Raw genomic sequence first — 18,127 nt, forward strand, 5'->3', positions numbered from 1 at the left:
AGTGCTCCTTGGCCATCCTTGCATTTTAAAGTATACAATAACCACTATACCCACAAGATTTTGAAAAGGGTATCATGCATGTGGTGACTGTAGTGATTTCTCGTCACTGTGGATGTAGAATCTCCGTACAGCAACATCTCTCACAAGGATGGGCTTGCTGCATGTTAGAGATTTTGATCATTCTCTGCAAATCACATATACAGTGCTGAGGTTGTTACACAGCTCATTGATTTCACTTTAATGCACAACTATTTCACTTTCAACCATTACATTTATTTTCAGTGTATGAGACTGCTATGGAAATTGCACCCTAATAAGCTAACTTATTTATGGGTGATATGGAGACGGAAGTGAAGTAAAAGGAAATCTCCCCAATGGATGTGACAAAAATTATTAAATAAAAAATATTTTTTTAAGAGAACTTAAAGTGTATCTTTTTATTTTGGATAGAACTAGTAGGGTTAGACTCTCTGTCAAGTTTTTATTAGTGTCTGTGTTGTCAACAGGGAGATTCACCCCACTATTTGTAATGACTATTGTCACTGACAAAGTGGAGGCAAATCCAAAGTTTTAAACTGTACCCAAAACAAGTGGTAAGGAAAAATATTCCAATGGGCACACCTGTAATGTGGACCACTGGCTAAGAGGGGAATTCCCCTTGCTATGGGAGATTTTCTCTTAACTTCCTGCTGTATCTCTGAGCTATAACCATATCAACCAAAACTTTCCATGATGTGGGATGTGGTAATTAAAGAAAGAAATTTAACAAAAATAACATTTCCTCACAGCAGCCAAAAACAGTGCACCACAATCCTGTCACTAAAGCCAAATAATCCAAAAAAGAGCAAGGCTAAACCAATGTTATTAACACCAATATAGATATCATTATCGCAATGTTCTGTCTCGCCTCAATGCGTTTTTACCCTCAGTGTCCTCAGGAATCCCAGAGGATGACCGGAGGAGTGAAACGCGTTGGGGCGGGATGGGATGTTGCATGCGTCAGTTCCAGTGATGTCATTTCCTCCCTGGTGTAACACATGCTGGTTCTGGATGCCGGCACAGCAGCAGCCAGGCAGTGACAGTTTTGCTGGATACTCTGGGTGCCGGACTTTGGCATCCTTACATGCAAGTGCACATTCTATCTGTTGCACTGTAATTGCATGGATGTTTTTGTGAAGGTTTATTAAAACCGGTTGGCTATGATGGTACATTCTGTGGTATATTTATTTTAATACATGAGTACAATTGAAGCCCAGAGGTGTATGTGGATGAGCCTGAACTCCTGGTAATGGTGACCCAAGTGGAGCTTATTTTTACCCATTAGGCATTTACTGACCCATTACACAGTGAATTGTATATCTGCTGAGCTTCCTGTCTCAAAGGTGCATGCGGGATCATGAGCACTAAGAAGATATGAAGCACTGGGAACTATAGTGTGAACTTTTTTGAGCACTTTATATTTCGACACTATATTGCACCCTTAATCAACCTTTTCAACATGGAGGAACCCTTCAAATACCTTTCCGGTCTCAGAGATCCCCTGCTAAATATTACTATATCCACAACTCATGATACATTAGTGTGATGGTTAGTGGGAAGAATGCTCCTTACACTTGTGGTCATTTGGAAGAATTACCCCCTTACAGATTACTAAAAAGAACAATGGTGTCAGTGGGAGATGATCGGAAAAACAGAAATTGTTCATTGCTCAAGGAGCTCCTAGCAACCTCTGGAGGAACCCTGGTTGAGAAACCCTGCTATATTGGGATACTTTTCTGAGAGACTGACACTTGGCTATTTATGTCTGCTGATACATTTGTTCTATTACTGTATTTGTGATATCTATATTGGTGTTAATAACACTGGTTTAGTATCGCTCTTAGTTTTTTTTTTAAATCTCTGGACAATAGACAAGTTTTTAGCTCTTCTCTACTTTATCCAAAAACAAAAAATATATAAATAGTTTTGGCTACATATACACTTTAAAGGACAACTGTACATTTTTTTTTTAACTTTGTTCGCTCCACCCACCCAAGTACTGCCCACCTGCTCTTATATGGCCCTGATTCAGCTCTCTACAGTCCTCATGCACACTGGATGTTTTTACAGCTGCTGTTTTTGGCTTTTGACATGTGTTTCTACAGCCAGTAAACTCCTCAGCATGTTATCCTATGTGTCCATGCACACAGACTGTAATCAACGTTTTTTTGTCAGGGACGTTTTTTGGCTGGAAAAAAACCCAGAACTAGCGGGTTTCTAGAGGAGTTCTTTAGCTGTAAAAATGCTCTAAAGCAGCACTAATGCAGTAAAACATGGTGAAACGTGGACTTTTTTTGACCAAAAAAAAAATTTTTTTCTGGTAAAAAAACTCTAAAAAATGCAAACGCGAAAAAATGCAGCTAAACACTAGTACAAAGACGCTGACTTTACACAGCTAACATTACCAGCGCTATTGAAACGCCCAGTGTGCATGGAGCCTCACTGTGTGGGCCTGCTTGGAACAGCACCACCCCGATTCATTGCTATAGGGAAACCAAACTCATGGGTCCTTTAACGGTTGCTCCAAAGAAAGGCAGTGAAGCTTGGAGCAGGGCTGCACAGTGAAAATGGTTGGATCACGTCTGATAAGAATAAAAACAAATGAACATTACTCCAGGTGGTAGTGGGAACTAAGTAAAAAAAAAAAAAAAAAGAAAAGCAAGTGTTGGCTTTCCCTTCTATTAGAGTAGATTAAAAAAAACTGATTAATAGTTTTCTGCTGAACCATAAAATAACACATCAAAGACAAGTATCCTGTTACCTCTTACCTTTGGAATATGTGGAATCCCTACTAACTACAGAAGCAGATTGGGATGCAAATCTGAATGTTTAATTCAAATCTCAGTGTTATCCTTGTTTTAACAATATGATTGTCAGGGCAAATAATCAGTTTATGTTACTGTTTGTATTTTTTTTTATCCTGCTTTTAATTAAACTTATCTTTGAAGAAATTCCACAGTACTGATCCTGTACACCACAGGAAACATAGCAACTGGCTGGAAAATGTTTTGCAGAAATGAAGGCACATAAACACTATTCAGATATTCCATGCTTTTATTGAAACACCAAGAATGTATTGTAGAATAGTTAAATCCTCGGTTGGTTGAGATCCATTCATTGAATAAGAAGTTTAATCTGAAAGATGCTGTATTACTAAGGCAGTATTAATGTTCAGAAATAGAGCGGTCTTAATGTGAATGTGAGCATTCAGCGCTGCTTAAGTAAAATCACATTTTTCAGCATAATCCTCTTTATACCCCTCAAGCCTATATTAGATCTCTTGTATGGAAACAGTTAATAATAGATGTCATGTCTGATTTGATGAAGCCTGAGAAGAACACAGATGAGGTATTATAAGTAACACAATGGAGTAAACTGTAGATAGCACACACCTATAGAGTGATTGCCATACAATGTATAGTACAGGCCTTAAGTAGTATACACCAGATAATGTGTGGAGATATAGCAAGATCTCAGTACAAAGTTCTATTCATTATTTCATACTTTATTTGGTGAGTTCTTAATGGAAAAGTACTGCATGGTATTTCTGCAAACAATGCTATGCAATGAACCCTTTTTATTTGTTTTAGTGCATTATTCACATGAAAGGTAAAAAAAAAGAAGAAAAGAAAAAAAAGATAAATAAAGCCCTCTGGGCTAGTAGTACAGTGGACCCCAGTCTTTCATTGCTCATTGGTTACATAACTGACATTCTACTTTACCAAGTGCAACTGGTTGCTTTATTGGCTAAATTAGGTTGTATGAAATCTCCCAAACTTTGCAACCAGTTTCTTTTAACTGAATAATAAATATATGCATTTTAGAAGTTTTCAAAGAGTTGGTCTATCCCATTTCTCAAAGGTTAGACAGGATTTGTTATTGATTTGGAAGAATTGACAGGTAACTCCTGCATTGAATGAGTACCCTAGGCCAACAAAGAGGTCAGTGTGTATTAGTGGTAATTAAGAGGACTACGACATTATGGAACTCCATGTACCAAAAGGAACACAATAATCAAAATAAAAAAAAAATCTAGGAAATTATATTTACAATTCTACTAGACAAAAGGTTTCTGGTTTAGGACAATTTATATATTCTGTACAATTCAGATTAAGAAAGGCTTGTGATTAGAGATAATAAAATTTTACTGGACAAAAACACACACCCTCTCATATTTACGGGTGACAAAATGAACTCAAGGCCTCCTCTCAAGTTTCATGAGCACACAAAATGGGACAATGTAAGAATAGCAGAATAATTACGGTATAATTATTATGAGATTTGATTTCTCCACCTGTAAGATTAAAGGCACCATTATTTTTTAAACACATGACATAAAACAAATCGCTCTGCCTTGCATGTGGGCTTTTGAAAACACTGACATTGAACAAAACACCAGTTCAGAGTCATCTGCAGTTTTTGCCACCGCAGAGTTCCAATTTTTGAACCATGCAGATTGAAGCCCATGTGCGTCATTCTGAAATGCTCTGTATTTGTAAACAAAACATCAAATACGTTTCAGTATAAATTGTCCTGATTAATCCATTGTACAAAGCTTGCCCTTGATTTGTTTCTTTACAAAGAAAAAAAAAAAAACAGAAAAGAGCAGTGTATTGTTTGTGTCCATAAATGCCGTCTCCTTGATGGTTTGCAAAGAAAAGAGAACCTAAGTGGCTGTGTGTGGAACACCTGCAACCCTTCTCATCCAACACACTGTAACCTGAACCCTAACAAGAAATAACTTACACAATTATGAAGGCTCCTTTTAAAGGTTATGGTATTCTTTAGGAAATAATGGGAATGATCATTTCTAGCTCTGCAGATTTCCTCTAGAATATCTCTCTCCCTACAGGTTTACCTATCTTAGTACAATAAAGTTAAAGCTGAATTCTAGGCATAATAACTTTCCTTTGAATATATTCCTTAATAGTCACAGAAGATATAAATTAACTTTGTTTTTACCAATTTCCTTTGCATACCCAGATACTACACCATACAAATAGCAGTGACACTGTCACTGGGATACATATAACCTGAGCGAAGCTTTAGAAGGGACCCAGCAGGCTCATCCACTACTGACGGCCTTCACAAAACTATAAGGGGCAGATACAAGACCAGACAATCAGCACAATTAAAGAGAGCAGCAAGGACTGGTCTTTATTACAGGAAAATCCTGCACAGAGGCAGAGTGCAAGAATTGTTTCATGGTGAATTACTGGTCTTAAAAGAAAAAAAACACAGAACACCAAAATGGAAGAACACACATGGCTCTGGTATTTAGGTAATATATGTTTAGCTTGGATTTCGGCTTCAACCATTATCCATTATGAAGGTTACTATTATACTTTAGTAGAAGTGCTCAGCTTACTGTAGATGGCATGCTGCAATCCAAAAGAAACAACATAACAGGAAAATAACCCAAAAGGGTTGACTTTTTCTCTGTACATTTTTTCCACGGCTTTGTTTTTTTCATCAATGACCTCTTTTGGACTTACTGACTTCCCCTCTTAAAATTGTTAGCTGCTTGGCTTGCCTATCATTGTGTTCCTGATATTTTAAAGAGTGATTCCACTAAGAGTGATTTGTTTGGATATAGTGCAGAATGGTCAGAACCTCTGTCCATTTTTAATTGTTGACTGAGGCCCCAATCCTTGTTCCCTCACTTCCAGTCCTGGCAACATGAATATGATGCACAACCTCGTAAACTAATCACCTTCCTTATGTGAGCCAGATCCTCCTTTGTTTGTGTTTTCAATCATACAGACACTGCAGGCCCCACAGTGTGACAATTCAACAATAGAGGCAGTGCTGTTAATCCAGAAGGCAGTGGGCAGGACTAAGTGTTTGCAGGTGCTGATGAAAAGATACAGGCTTGTGAATCACTAATGACAGCCATACCTCTTGCAACATTTTTTTCATCCCAATGTTGTGCAAACAGGCACAGCCTACATGAGTGGCAACTCTGCTTTAAATTCTGGAGATGTGCAGCATTGTTACCACACCATCACAGGAAACTGCATTGAGTGGACTCATTGGCAGGATCAACAGATATTTGTGAAAACGATGTGCAGATGTAAATGTAGTTAAGCAATGCAGCATTTTTTTTTAAAAGGAGGCCATGGCTCTATATTATTTTTTTCTGTGTCCCTCTTGGGAGTTCCCCTCATTCCCATCACCAGGACTAGAGAAGAGGGGGAAAATGATAATTGGGGCTTCAGGCAGCAATAAAACTGTAAAATGTTCTAGTCCTTTCCCACTTTATCCCCCCAAAAAATATTTGGCTGCAGATACATTTTAATATTCCATGAATCACCAACCTGAAAGAAGCACACAGATCAGGATTTTAGATTTTACTCTGACTCTCTATACTATTACTAGATCAATTTCTCAGGAAACACTGAATCCAGCAACAGTCAGGCAACTACATGTTTTTTTTTAAAAAAGGTCAGCAATAGCATCCCCCAAAGTTCCCTTTGTACACCTACTTTTAAACAGTGAGGTTCAATAGTGATAAATACATAAAGAAATTGTTGAAATTTCCAATATGTCAGGTACAAAGAGGAATTTTGTAAGAATTGAGCAACCAGAATCTGGAGCAGCCAATCAGCTTCTAGCTCTCATTTTCAAAGTTTAACAGAAAAAGCTGAAGGATGAAGCAGATTGGTTATTATGAACAGCTGCTCCAGTTTTAGTACATTCTTCCCCATCTACACCCTCCACCCAAAGATCTTTGCAACGGGACACATGAGAGAATTTCAGAGTGGCAGTGAACAAGTTTACACATGGAGATAGGGGACTCCATATGTGCATGCATTATAAAATAAATAACATTGCACCTTCCCATTCTAAATTACTCAAATTGCATTAGCTAGAACCTGAATAAATAATAAACACATGCAGGGAAATAGGGGTCTCTTCTATTATGGTACATGTTCTTACTTTAGAGCTGGGGTAGGGTAAAATTGTCATTATAGTGCCTTGGGGAAAGGGAAAAGTCATAAGAAAACTAATAGCTAGAGGAGTGCTTCCTTTGCAACATGTTACCAGGTACCAACTATTACTTCCTAAATGATTTCTACTCTGGCTTGGCTAGCAGCAGGTAAGGGAAAACAACTGCAATGACTTAGGACTGCATTGGTCACGTGCCCTGATAAGACAGCTCAAACATACTGCAGGACTCTTCCAAGCTGTCATCCACATTCAGCCTTTTCCAGAACGATTTCTGTTTCTTCTGCAGCTCCTTGCGAACACATCTTGGGCAGGGGACAGTTTTCACTTTGCAGTCAGTATGGAAGACAGCGCCACAATTTTCACACCTGAAATAGGAGACAATGGATGAAAATCAAACTATAGTCCTTTTAAAGCTGACCACCAGGCAAGAATTTAAATACACAGTTGAAATACATACTGTATCCATATACAGTCCCATATACAATCCCCATGGATTTTCTTGTCTGACAAAGTATTTGCTATTTTCCCATCCATTCCTGAGATTTATACAGGACTGCCAGACCCCAGAGCCCGGCTTGCGATCTGACTCCTCTAAGCCACAGGTAAGCACTAAAGATTGCCCCCAGCCTGTGACTGGATAGTGGAGAAGCAGTAGAAGTAGCTCAGCCCTCTGTTCTCTCCTTCTATCAGCTTGTTCCCTGTTAATTATTTACATATAGCAGAGCCTGTCTCCTTGCACCAACACTTCCACTCCCAATCTGAGCATGGCTTTACGGGGGATTGGAAGAAACTGATCTAAAATCAAATTCATTATACAAGCTGTTCATAAGAATACATTTAATATGCTTTAATTAATACATAATTGCATTGACTGGAGATTTGTTTTCACTTTAATTGTTTACATATACAGCTGTGTTCAAAAGTTTGCATACCCTGGCAGAAATTGTGAAATTTTGGCATTGATATTGAAAATATGACTGATCATGCCAAAAATGCTCTTTGATTGAAGGATGATGATCAGATGAAGCCATTTATTATCAAATAGTTGTTTGGCTCCTTTTTAACTCATAATGACAACAGAAATCACCCAAATGGCCATGATCAAAAGATTACATACCCTGGAATGTTTGGCCTTGGTACAGACACACAAGGTGACACACACAGGTTAAAATGCCAATTAATGGTTAATGTCCCACATCTGTGGCTTTTTAAATTGCAATTAGTGGCAGTGTATAAATAGTCAATGAGTTTGTTAGCTCGTATGTGGAAGCACTGACTAGGCCAGATACTGAGCCATGGGGATGAGAAAAGAACTGTCAAAAGTCCTGCGTAACAAGGTAATGGAACATTATAAAGATGGAAAAGAACATAAAAGGATGCACTCTTGCATGCTCGCTCCCAAGACTTGCTGTCTGCATCTACAGACACAAGCAATGGGACTTGGCCCCCGCCCCCCCTATTCACTGGCTTTGATTGACAGCAGTGGGAGTCAATGGCTCCTGCTGCCTCAGGAAAGCCAGTGAAACCAGGAAATGAAAGGCGATACACAGCGCTGGAATGAATGAGGGCTCAGGTAAGCATAAAAGGGTTAGGAGAGATACTGATGCGCAAACATTTTTTAAAATATTTAGGTTTTATAACCACTTTAAGTTTTCACAGCTGTTTCCCAATTAGGGAAAGTACCCCTATCCTGCTGGCAAATGGGTCCCGCAACAGGAAAGGGAAATGTCCCTAACAGGAACACAAACAGCAAGGAAAACCTGTGACAAACTAACCAGGGGTGTTGCCCAATACAGAAATAAACAATTCAGAATTTCTATAAAATACTAGTTTAGGAAGGACAAAGTTCCAGAGGCTCTGAAATCCTTTGATACTTTATGTACAATACTCTCCCTTAAAGCGGATTTCAGTGGTGGTGGAGGTGGACACCTAGGCAGGTTATATTTCTCTCTTTCCTCTATTCATCTTTCTTTCTCTGCTATCCTAGGAAGCCTTTTGCATTGTACCCATTTATTGCAGTGGCTGGAGGACATATACCGTATTTTTCGCTCCATAAGACACACTTTTCCCCCAAAAAAATGCGGGGGAATGTCTGTGCGTCTTATGGAGCGACCGGCCTGGTATTCCCCTCGTCGCTGCCATGTTAGAATACCGGGCCGGCTGCTTGGCTCTTCTGTGCAGCAGAACCTGCTCCTTGGTCCTACCTGTTCCTCGGTCCAACGGTGTCATCACCTTCTCCTGTAGTACATCTGCAGTCTCTGGTCATCTCCTGTAGTACATCCGCAGTCTCTGGTCATCTCCTGGACTATGTCCGCAGTCTTTGGTTATCTCCTGTACTATGTCCGCAGTCTCTGGTCATCTCCTGTACTGTGTCCGCAGTCTCTGGTCATCTCCTGTACTGTGTCCGCAGTCTCTGGTCACCTCCTGTACTATGTTTGCAGTCTCTGGACACCTCCTGTACTATGTCTGAAGTCTCTGGTCATCTCCTGTACTATGTCCACAGTCTCTGGTCATCTCCTCTACTATGACTTCAGTCTCTGGTCACCTCCTGTACTATGTTTGCAGTCTCTGGTCACCTCCTGTACTATGTTTGCAGTCTCTGGACACCACCTGTAGTACATCCGTAGTTTCTGGTCATTTCCTGTACTATGTCTGCAGTTAATTGGTTCACAATATTTTTTTCCTTTTTTTCCTCCTCTAAAACCTAGGTGCGTCTTATGGTCAGGTGCATCTTATGGAGCAAAAAATATGGTATGCGCTCTCTTTTTTGGTGATGTGTGAGCATATCACTTCCTCCTTGGAATTAATAACTTGATGACCAGTTGTGCGTTTACCTCTCTAATGCTGCACACCTACTCTAATTTGGCATATTTTTGGTTTCATTTCCTCTTCTCTTGATATGTTATAATGTGCATTGTACTGCATATTACCTCAGAGATTAATACTTATTGAAAAATCTTCTCCCTTTGATTGAACTATGCCTTGGTCCCTTTTACACGGGGTAGAATCCGATTTGCTCAGCAGGGGATCTGTCCACTGATCCCCTGCTGATTGGAGCAGAGCAGTTGGATGACAGGTCCACTCAGTTTATGCAGAACGGACATAAACACAGATAGTTCTGCTCTACGGGTGGTCAGGTGTAAATGAACCGGCTGTCAGGCTACACCCGAATAACCTCTGATCTGATCTGTCTAGACAGACGGGAACTGATCCCCTTTTTTTTCAGCAGATCAGATCAGAGGTAGGTAGGTGTTAACGGACACTTATCTGTTTACACCCACTGGTCCACAGGAATACATGGAACATCTGAGCAAGTATGTCTGAAAAACTGACAGGTGGACCAGAACGGATTGCTCATGTGAAAGAGGCCTTTGTGTTCTGGGGACTTTCTATGGCTCCCTCAAATATTATGTAAAATTGTTTATAGAAGACTCAATAAATACTATTTAGAAAGAGAATATTATTTTAATACCATATAATAAACACCCCTGACCTTATGTAGATAACCCTTCAAGATCCAAACAATTACATAACCATACACTTTCTAAAATGTATTATTATTTCTAATCTGACTTAAAATAAGCCGTGTACAAATATTATTTAGCTTCACAATGATATCATGTAACAGCTTGTAATAAATAACAGGCGTCTCTTATCACCAGTGCATATCATTATGTTGTTCATCATACAGACAGATAGTAATTTGTCAAATATTATCAGTTCAGAATTTTATTTTTCAATCAAACCTGCCAGTTCATAATTGGGAAGGAATTTAGCAATGCATACCAGATAATTGCAATTACCACATTCTTGTTCCAAATTGGTGGCTCAAAAACATTATAGCCATTGCAAAAGCATGGAAGCCAAAGCATGCAGCATTTTAAGAAAGTCACCATTGGCTACCTACAGATTTCTTTTAGTGCAGTTTTCTTCTAAAATGTTGGTATGTTAAAAAAAAAAGAATAACAATAGGATAAAAATATATATAAAAATAAAGGATAGTAATATTAATAATATAAAACAATTTACAGACGCAAATGTCTAAAACAGTGCATTGCAGATCTTAAATAAATAACAGAAAGTACGTAATACAATCTCATTCATTATAGCCTTCCACTACTTGGCTGTAAACCAGGCCACAGCTATGTACAGTGTTGATTTTCTCCTATTACATTAAATGTTCAAAATACACACAATGGCTTTTTGAACAAAACAAGATTAGCCCTTTTCACATCACAGGAACCCAATAACTGACCTAAATACAGTCAGAGCTAATGCAATGTTGACTGCTGTATAAAACAGTGCAAATATACCTGAAATTGTTCTACAAGGCCTGATGGACAGTAAATAGCTGCTAATTGGCTCTACTTTGTATAATGTAAAGTAAATAGACGTTGGCTTGTCAGGACAGGGGTCTAATGGAAACCAAATAGCCATCAATTTGCTCCACTGGATTTAATAGTACACAGGCTTCAGCTTGGTCTATTATATCTAACAAACTAGAAATAGATAACAGTTCTTTGGAATAGAGACACTGCAAGACAGCAGTCAAAACATGTAAACATTCAAGCTCTCCAGTTCAAAGATAAGTGATGGTTTCATATAATTGAGGTAATTTTACCACAATCAAGGTGTAATTTTACAGCACCCCTGTGAATGACAAAAGTAAAGTGCATTGAATGTTGTGTGTCCTTGGCAATTTTAGCTAAATGAACTGATCATCCTCAGTGCTCTCGTATATTTCTGTTTTAGTGAAGGTAAACACTATACATATTAAAGCGGAACTCCAGGATTGCCTCCCTCCCAGTATTTCTATTTTATTAAAAAAAATAAATAAATAAAATACTGTATATCAATACCCTTTTATCTGCTTAGTCCCGGAGTACTGTGAGCCCAGTATGCATGATGATGTAACCCCTAGAAAGCAGGGATCATAGGTAATTGGAGGGGTACACAATTCAAAGAAAAAAAAAAAGTATTACGTTAGCATACTTTAAAGTGGAACTACAATGCATTTGAGCACCGCAAACACTGTTTAATTCATTTTTAATATTTAAAGCAAACTCATCCATCCATGTTTCCATGCTTTGTTTTGCTGAGAAATCACTTTTAAAAACACTCCCTATCATTTCTGGCTATGGCCATCTTGAATAAGGGCAGATGATACATGTTGCATTTATTTCCTGGAATCCATCTACTCTTAGTTCAGGCATGCAGACGGTGTGCTTAGCTGAGAAAACCCCTCTCCTCTCCTGAACACTCCTGGGATGTTTGACATCATTTGCCTACGCCAGAAACCAGGAAGTAACTGAAAAAATGTAAAAGGAAAAAAAAACCTTTAAAACAAGTAAATATAATATACTTTCCTATCTGTTTATTAATGCTAGCAGCATTATGATGATTGAGAGAGTGAAATTCCACTTTAAGTAAACCAAAGCATCTAATCAGACTTCAAGGGAATGTACAGAGGGTTGGTATATATGTTCTATTTATTTATTATAGGTGTAAAAAATAGGAGCAAAAAATACAATTAAAAGTATATTAAAAAGCATATTTTTGTTCTTTTAGTTTAGGACATATAAGTTATGATTTTTTTTATATCCAGTGAGCAGGTATGCTTTGTACATGTTTTTACTTTTTCTTTATGATCTAGCAGTGTGCAGGGAAGGTTAAATGAAAATATTAGGTTATGTTTTAGGGCTCAGATGAATTTATGTGTTAGGGTAAGCCCACAGGATATCTAAACCCAATACCAAAAATATAATATACTGAAGATATGGTGGCTGAATTTGTTTTCTTTCGTTCAGGGTAAGTGCAAGTACAGAAAAAATATGTTAATCTGTGTGACTGTGCTGCTTCTCCATGGATACAGTGGAGTGAGTGAGCGTGGTCTTTCTAGGACAGGAAGAGTGTTACTGGCAGGATACCTAAGTAAAAAAAAAAAAAAAAAAGCCTGAAAAAGGCCAACCACCACATCTACCAAATGATAGGCTGCAATATATTAATAGATTAAAGTGTCACAATTACACACTTGTGTGTATATTGTCACGATTCCTCGCATATTGTCATAATTGCCAGTCTGTAGCCACTATACAGACACAATTGCCCATTTCTTGGCTGCATAGTGACTTGTCACAATTGCCAGTTTGCTGTCTCTGTATAGTTATGAGTGCCTGTTCTTTGATCTGAATTACCCATGTGTTGCTCGCATATTATCTTGTTTGTGCATTTGACACCTGTATATTGTAACAGTTGACGGTGTACTGTATATAATTTCCCATTTGGGGTCCATGTATTGTCAGGTTAGCCATTTCTCGTCTACAAATTTGTCACAGCAAAGTCACAGTTTCTGCATACAGCTTCCCCTGCAGCCCCACTAAATACATGCCTATGCCTGAGCCTGATCCAGAGATGTGCAAGAGAACCGAGGTTCTATCGCTCGGCATTGGCTCAGGCAATCAGAGCCAGAGACGAGAGAGCGGGAGGGCAGGCCCGACCTCCACTCTGTATATTTTATGGACACAAGGAGCAGGGTTCGGGAGTGAGCACACACAAGTGCCCCAGAGTGGACTGCTGTGGGGGCACTTGATGGGGGGGGTGGGCCAGGAGCGCCAATGGGGGATGCCAGAAGAGGAGGATTGGGGCTGCTCTGTGCAAAACCACTGCACAGAGCAGGTAAGTATGACATGTTTGTTATTTTAAAACAAACAAAATTTATAATATTACTTTAAAGCCTTCAATTTTTTGCCCACTTGATCATATACAACATTCATATAAAGAATATCTTTACTGTCACCAATTTTGTTTACTGGCAAATCTTGGAAATGCATTTTCGATGTATGCACAGGAAGATAATACAAGCACTGTAGCTTCTAACAGTATAATAACGTAATGAAAAAGCTCAACTCCACAGAGTTGATTGCTACATAGAGGCAGTAGTGACCAATGTATCCCTCTGCAATACAGAAAGACAGTGCTCACTACAAAGAACCTTTGGATCCAGGTATCTCCTGGAGTTGAATTGCAGTATTTCTGCTCAAGACACATATCTTACATACATATTTTAGAGCAACTTTTCCTAACCTTTTTGATATGGAGGAACTCTTGAAATAACTTTCTGGTCTCAGGGAACTCCTGGTAATAATTTCAAGATCTATAGCTCATGGTACATTGGTATAATGATCAGTGGGATGAGTGTTCCTGGACATTTGTCGCCAGTGGGAAGTTTTTTTTACCCTGACATGTAGCTAAGAGATCATTATGTCAGTGGTCACTTATTCAAGAAGCAGAAATTTTTCATTCCATGAGGAACCCCTAGTAACCACTGCAGGAAACCTAGTGGAAAGGCTGTCAGAGTATATAGAAATATTATCTATTGCCATCTACTACAAGTATCAAATCTTTTAAGGTCCCTGGTTGTTTTTTATACATTTAACTCCTTCCTCCCAGTCACACGTATATATGAGTATGTTGGCGGGTGGGCCTCAACACCGAGAGGCTGCATAAATGCACACCCAAAAACAACACCAGAACTGTGCAGAGTCCCCGCATCATGTGAGCTCCCAGCACCGTTACCAGCGGCTAACAGAAAGCTCCCAATCTCTAATTGCGATCGGGAGCTTTCCAATCATGTGACAGCCAATCACAGTGGTCATATGATCACAAACCCCACCCCACCTCCCGCCATCTAAAACCCCTTAAAGGGCTGGGAAGTGCCAACGCCAAGGGGTTAATGACACAGTTTGTGAAGCGCCAGTTATTTTGGGTAGTATCGTCAAAAAGTGTGTGTGGGTTAAGCCAACATAACCGAATAACACAAACTCTATTATAGGTGAACTTGAATATTATATATATTATATTTTTTTTTAAATGCAAATGTTGTGATACCTGAATTTGACCAGGTATGAATCTTTTGCAGGCCTTGTACAGCAAGGCTGGCATGTGAAATGAAGAAACCGTATGAAAAGCCAATCAGTTCATGTGCTGCCAAGAAGCATGCTGCTAGGAAAAGAAAGCAGAGTGACAGAGAAATTAGGTAATCACTGTTCTGCTTTTCCTTTTGCTGTTCAGTCACAGGCTGGGGTGAGTTCAGGACAACATGGGCTCAGGGGAAGTGGGTTGAAAGATTCTAGCCAACAGATGGAGAACATATAGTGATAGAAAACACACTGCAAAGTACTGCAGGGGAAATCTCAACCGAAGCTGAATATTGCAGCAAAAGTGTGTTTTTCTATTTTATCATTTATTGAGCTATTCCATTTTACTTTGTTAATCTTGGCTGGATATCTGCTGTAATCTTTTCTTGGTCACCCACTAAGTACTAGTTACTACCATATTTAAAGTCTGGTATTTTTTATTTAGGAATACAAACACTGGAAATCAACCAAAGAATAATTTAGGTAGCTCTTAGATATTTCCATCATTCCTGAGATCTGTATCTGGAATGTTTTACAAGATGTGTACATGTCTAGGTGTGAACAGGTAAAAGCACAGAATTAAAACTTTATTTATCAAATCTTATCTACCACACTAGTAATTTGTTGTGACCTGAATGCAGCTGTGTAGGAATATGTTAAGGAAAAATGACTAATTGCAATGATAGTAGAATCAGGTCTGTGTTCTTTTTCTGACACACCTTCCCTCTTGGCTGATACCTGTAGTTACCTATGCCTCTTATCAACAGACTTTAGTACAACTGGCTCCTATAAAATAGTTTGGCTGTCTAGATGCACCTGCTGTTTCTATCCAAAGGTCTGTATGCAGGAAAGGAAATGAAGATAAAGGTGAACAATTGCAAAATAAAAACACGCAGACAAAGAACAGAAGTCATGGTTCTTGGTATTTATTAACTTGGACCAAGGCAGACATAGGAATAATGTGAAAATGATCCTCCTGCTTTGAAAACAAGTGCCAAAACGTTACATCTAAAATTTAACACGAATGCTATACTACCGTGTTTCCCCGAAAATAAGACACTGTCTTATATTTGTTTTAGCTCAAAAAAACACACTAGGTCTTATTTTTGGGGTAGGTCTTATTTTTTAAATGTCCAGGTGTGGACAGGGGGTGCAGAGGTGAGCTGCAGGCAGTTGTGGAAGAGGATTACTATGGAGAGGGCCGGCTGATGACAGTTGTGAGCTGCAGTCAGGTGTTGCAGGGGTGACTTGACAGTTTGAGACAGGGTGCAGATATGAGCCACAGACAGGGTGAAGGGGTGAGTTGCAGACAGGGAATGCAGAGGTGAGCTGTGGCTAGGGGGTGCAGAGCTGAGCTGTGGCCAGGGGGTGCAGAGCTGAGCTGTGGCCAGGGGGTGCAGAGTTGAGCTGTGGCCAGGGGGTGCAGAGCTGAGCTGTGGCAGGGGGGTGCAAAGGTGGGTTGCAACTCAGCTCACCTCTGCACCCCCCAGCCGCAGCTCACCTATGCACCCTGTCTGCAGCTCACCTGACTCAATTTACCTCTGCAACACCTGACTGCAGCTCCCCTTTGCACATCCCCCCTCCCTCTCCACTGCCCTCATATGGTTAGCTAGCTTTGCAAAACACAGCTGTCAGCAGCCGGCCCCTCTCTATAGCAACTCCCGTTTCAGGTCTTGTCTTCCCACACAGTGCACACTTACCGCTCCGCCTCTTCCCCACTGGCCAGTGATCACCCCTGGGACATCGGCTTCCATGCATTAGGCTGCAGGAGGAGATGCCCCGCCCCTAAACACACTGCATACTGCACCCTCAGATATCTGTTCCTTCCCTGTCCCACAGTGAGTACAGAGATAGGGAGGTTCTGTGGGAGTGGATGGTGCTGTCACTTCAGCCGCGCTTCTGTGTTTATAAGAGATAGTAGATATGGGTGTGCACAGGGCCAGTGCCGGAGGTGGCGGAATGGCGTTCCGCCATGTTCCAGCTGAAAAAAAGCCCTGATCACAACTAGGTCTTATTTTCGGAGTAGGTCTTATACTTTAGCAATTCCCAAAAATAGCACTAGGTCTTATTTTCGGTGTATGTCTTATGTTAGGGGAAACAGGGTATATGCTGTACTGACTGATCAACTAGAGTGCATTCCCTGGCTGCTCTAAGCATTGAGAAGAGTTCATTAAAAGCTCAGTGACTAATGCCCAGCACATGATAAGAAAATCATACGAAAAATTTAACAGAACCGCTGATCGAATGATTTTCTCTTCGTTGATGAGCAGGATGTTTTAACCGATAACAATATTGTGAATGAAAAAATCCGGTTGAATAACAGTGCAAAATGTTGTAATTTCGCATACGAACGACCGATTTTCTATGTGGCGGTATGACGGTTGTACGAAAAAAATCTATCAAGCGCTATCACACATGAGCGGAAACAGAAGATGACCCGGATGTTTATGTCCAAGGAATCTTTGTAAACACGAACGAAAAATCCAAATATTAAAAGTAGATTGGCTTAATGAGATAATGAAACTAGAATTATGAATATTCCATTTTTATGTATCACTATTTATGTATATAGATAATGTAATAAACAATATTATACTCATTGCTTTTAATTGTTGTGTATATCGCTCGTTCTGGCCGGAAGGGCATGGCTACAAGGTCACATGCACACTGCATCACTTCCAGTTGTATGGAAGATGTCAACACTATGTATTGCCCGACAAATGATTATTTTAGATTGGTTATTGTGGGCCATGATTTCGACCAACGAATGAACGCCTCTCGGTTGTCGGATGACCGATCGGTCGATTTTCTAATTGTGTATTCCCACCTTTAGAGGACTGTCCAAAGCCCTGAACTTATTCTGTTAGTCCCAGTCTCCGCACAAGCTTACCAATCATTACTTTCAAAGGTAATCTGTTCTAAGGATAAATAAGCCAACCTAAGAATGATGTAGTTTAGCCTGCTGCCATGTTTCCAGCTTTGCTAAGCACTCCAATTTACTTCTAAGTTTGTCTTCTAAGTACCTAGATTTACTTTAATGACCAAAAAGACTGCAAATCAATTTCAAGTACAGCCATTCTGTTGGACACATTGGGGTGGATTTACTAAAGGCAAATAGACCGTGTACTTTGCAAGTGCAGTTGCACTCATTTCCCTTAGTTCATGGGGCGTTTGAAAAACTCTTATGAACGATGGAAACCGACTGCTGGAAAAGGTAGGTA

At 39.7% G+C, this 18,127-nt stretch overlaps 1 protein-coding gene across 2 annotated transcripts in view; it reads right to left on the reverse strand.

Moving 5' to 3' along the window:
* Positions 1-3,075: 3,075 nt before the first annotated feature.
* Positions 3,076-18,127, reverse strand: part of PLEKHM3 (pleckstrin homology domain containing M3) — a 250,326-nt gene continuing 235,274 nt past the window's right edge. For both annotated transcript variants that reach the window (XM_089671288.1, XM_089671285.1), the window contains exon 8: positions 3,076-7,355. In XM_089671288.1, the coding sequence (XP_089527414.1) occupies positions 7,178-7,355 (178 nt within the window). In that variant the 3' untranslated portion in view covers positions 3,076-7,177. The remainder of the gene's footprint in view (positions 7,356-18,127) is intronic.

Source organism: Staurois parvus, unplaced genomic scaffold, assembly GCF_062004578.1.
Source record: "Staurois parvus isolate SC_StPar_1 unplaced genomic scaffold, SC_StPar_1.0 ptg000011l, whole genome shotgun sequence".
Classification (NCBI taxonomy): Eukaryota; Metazoa; Chordata; class Amphibia; order Anura; family Ranidae; genus Staurois; species Staurois parvus.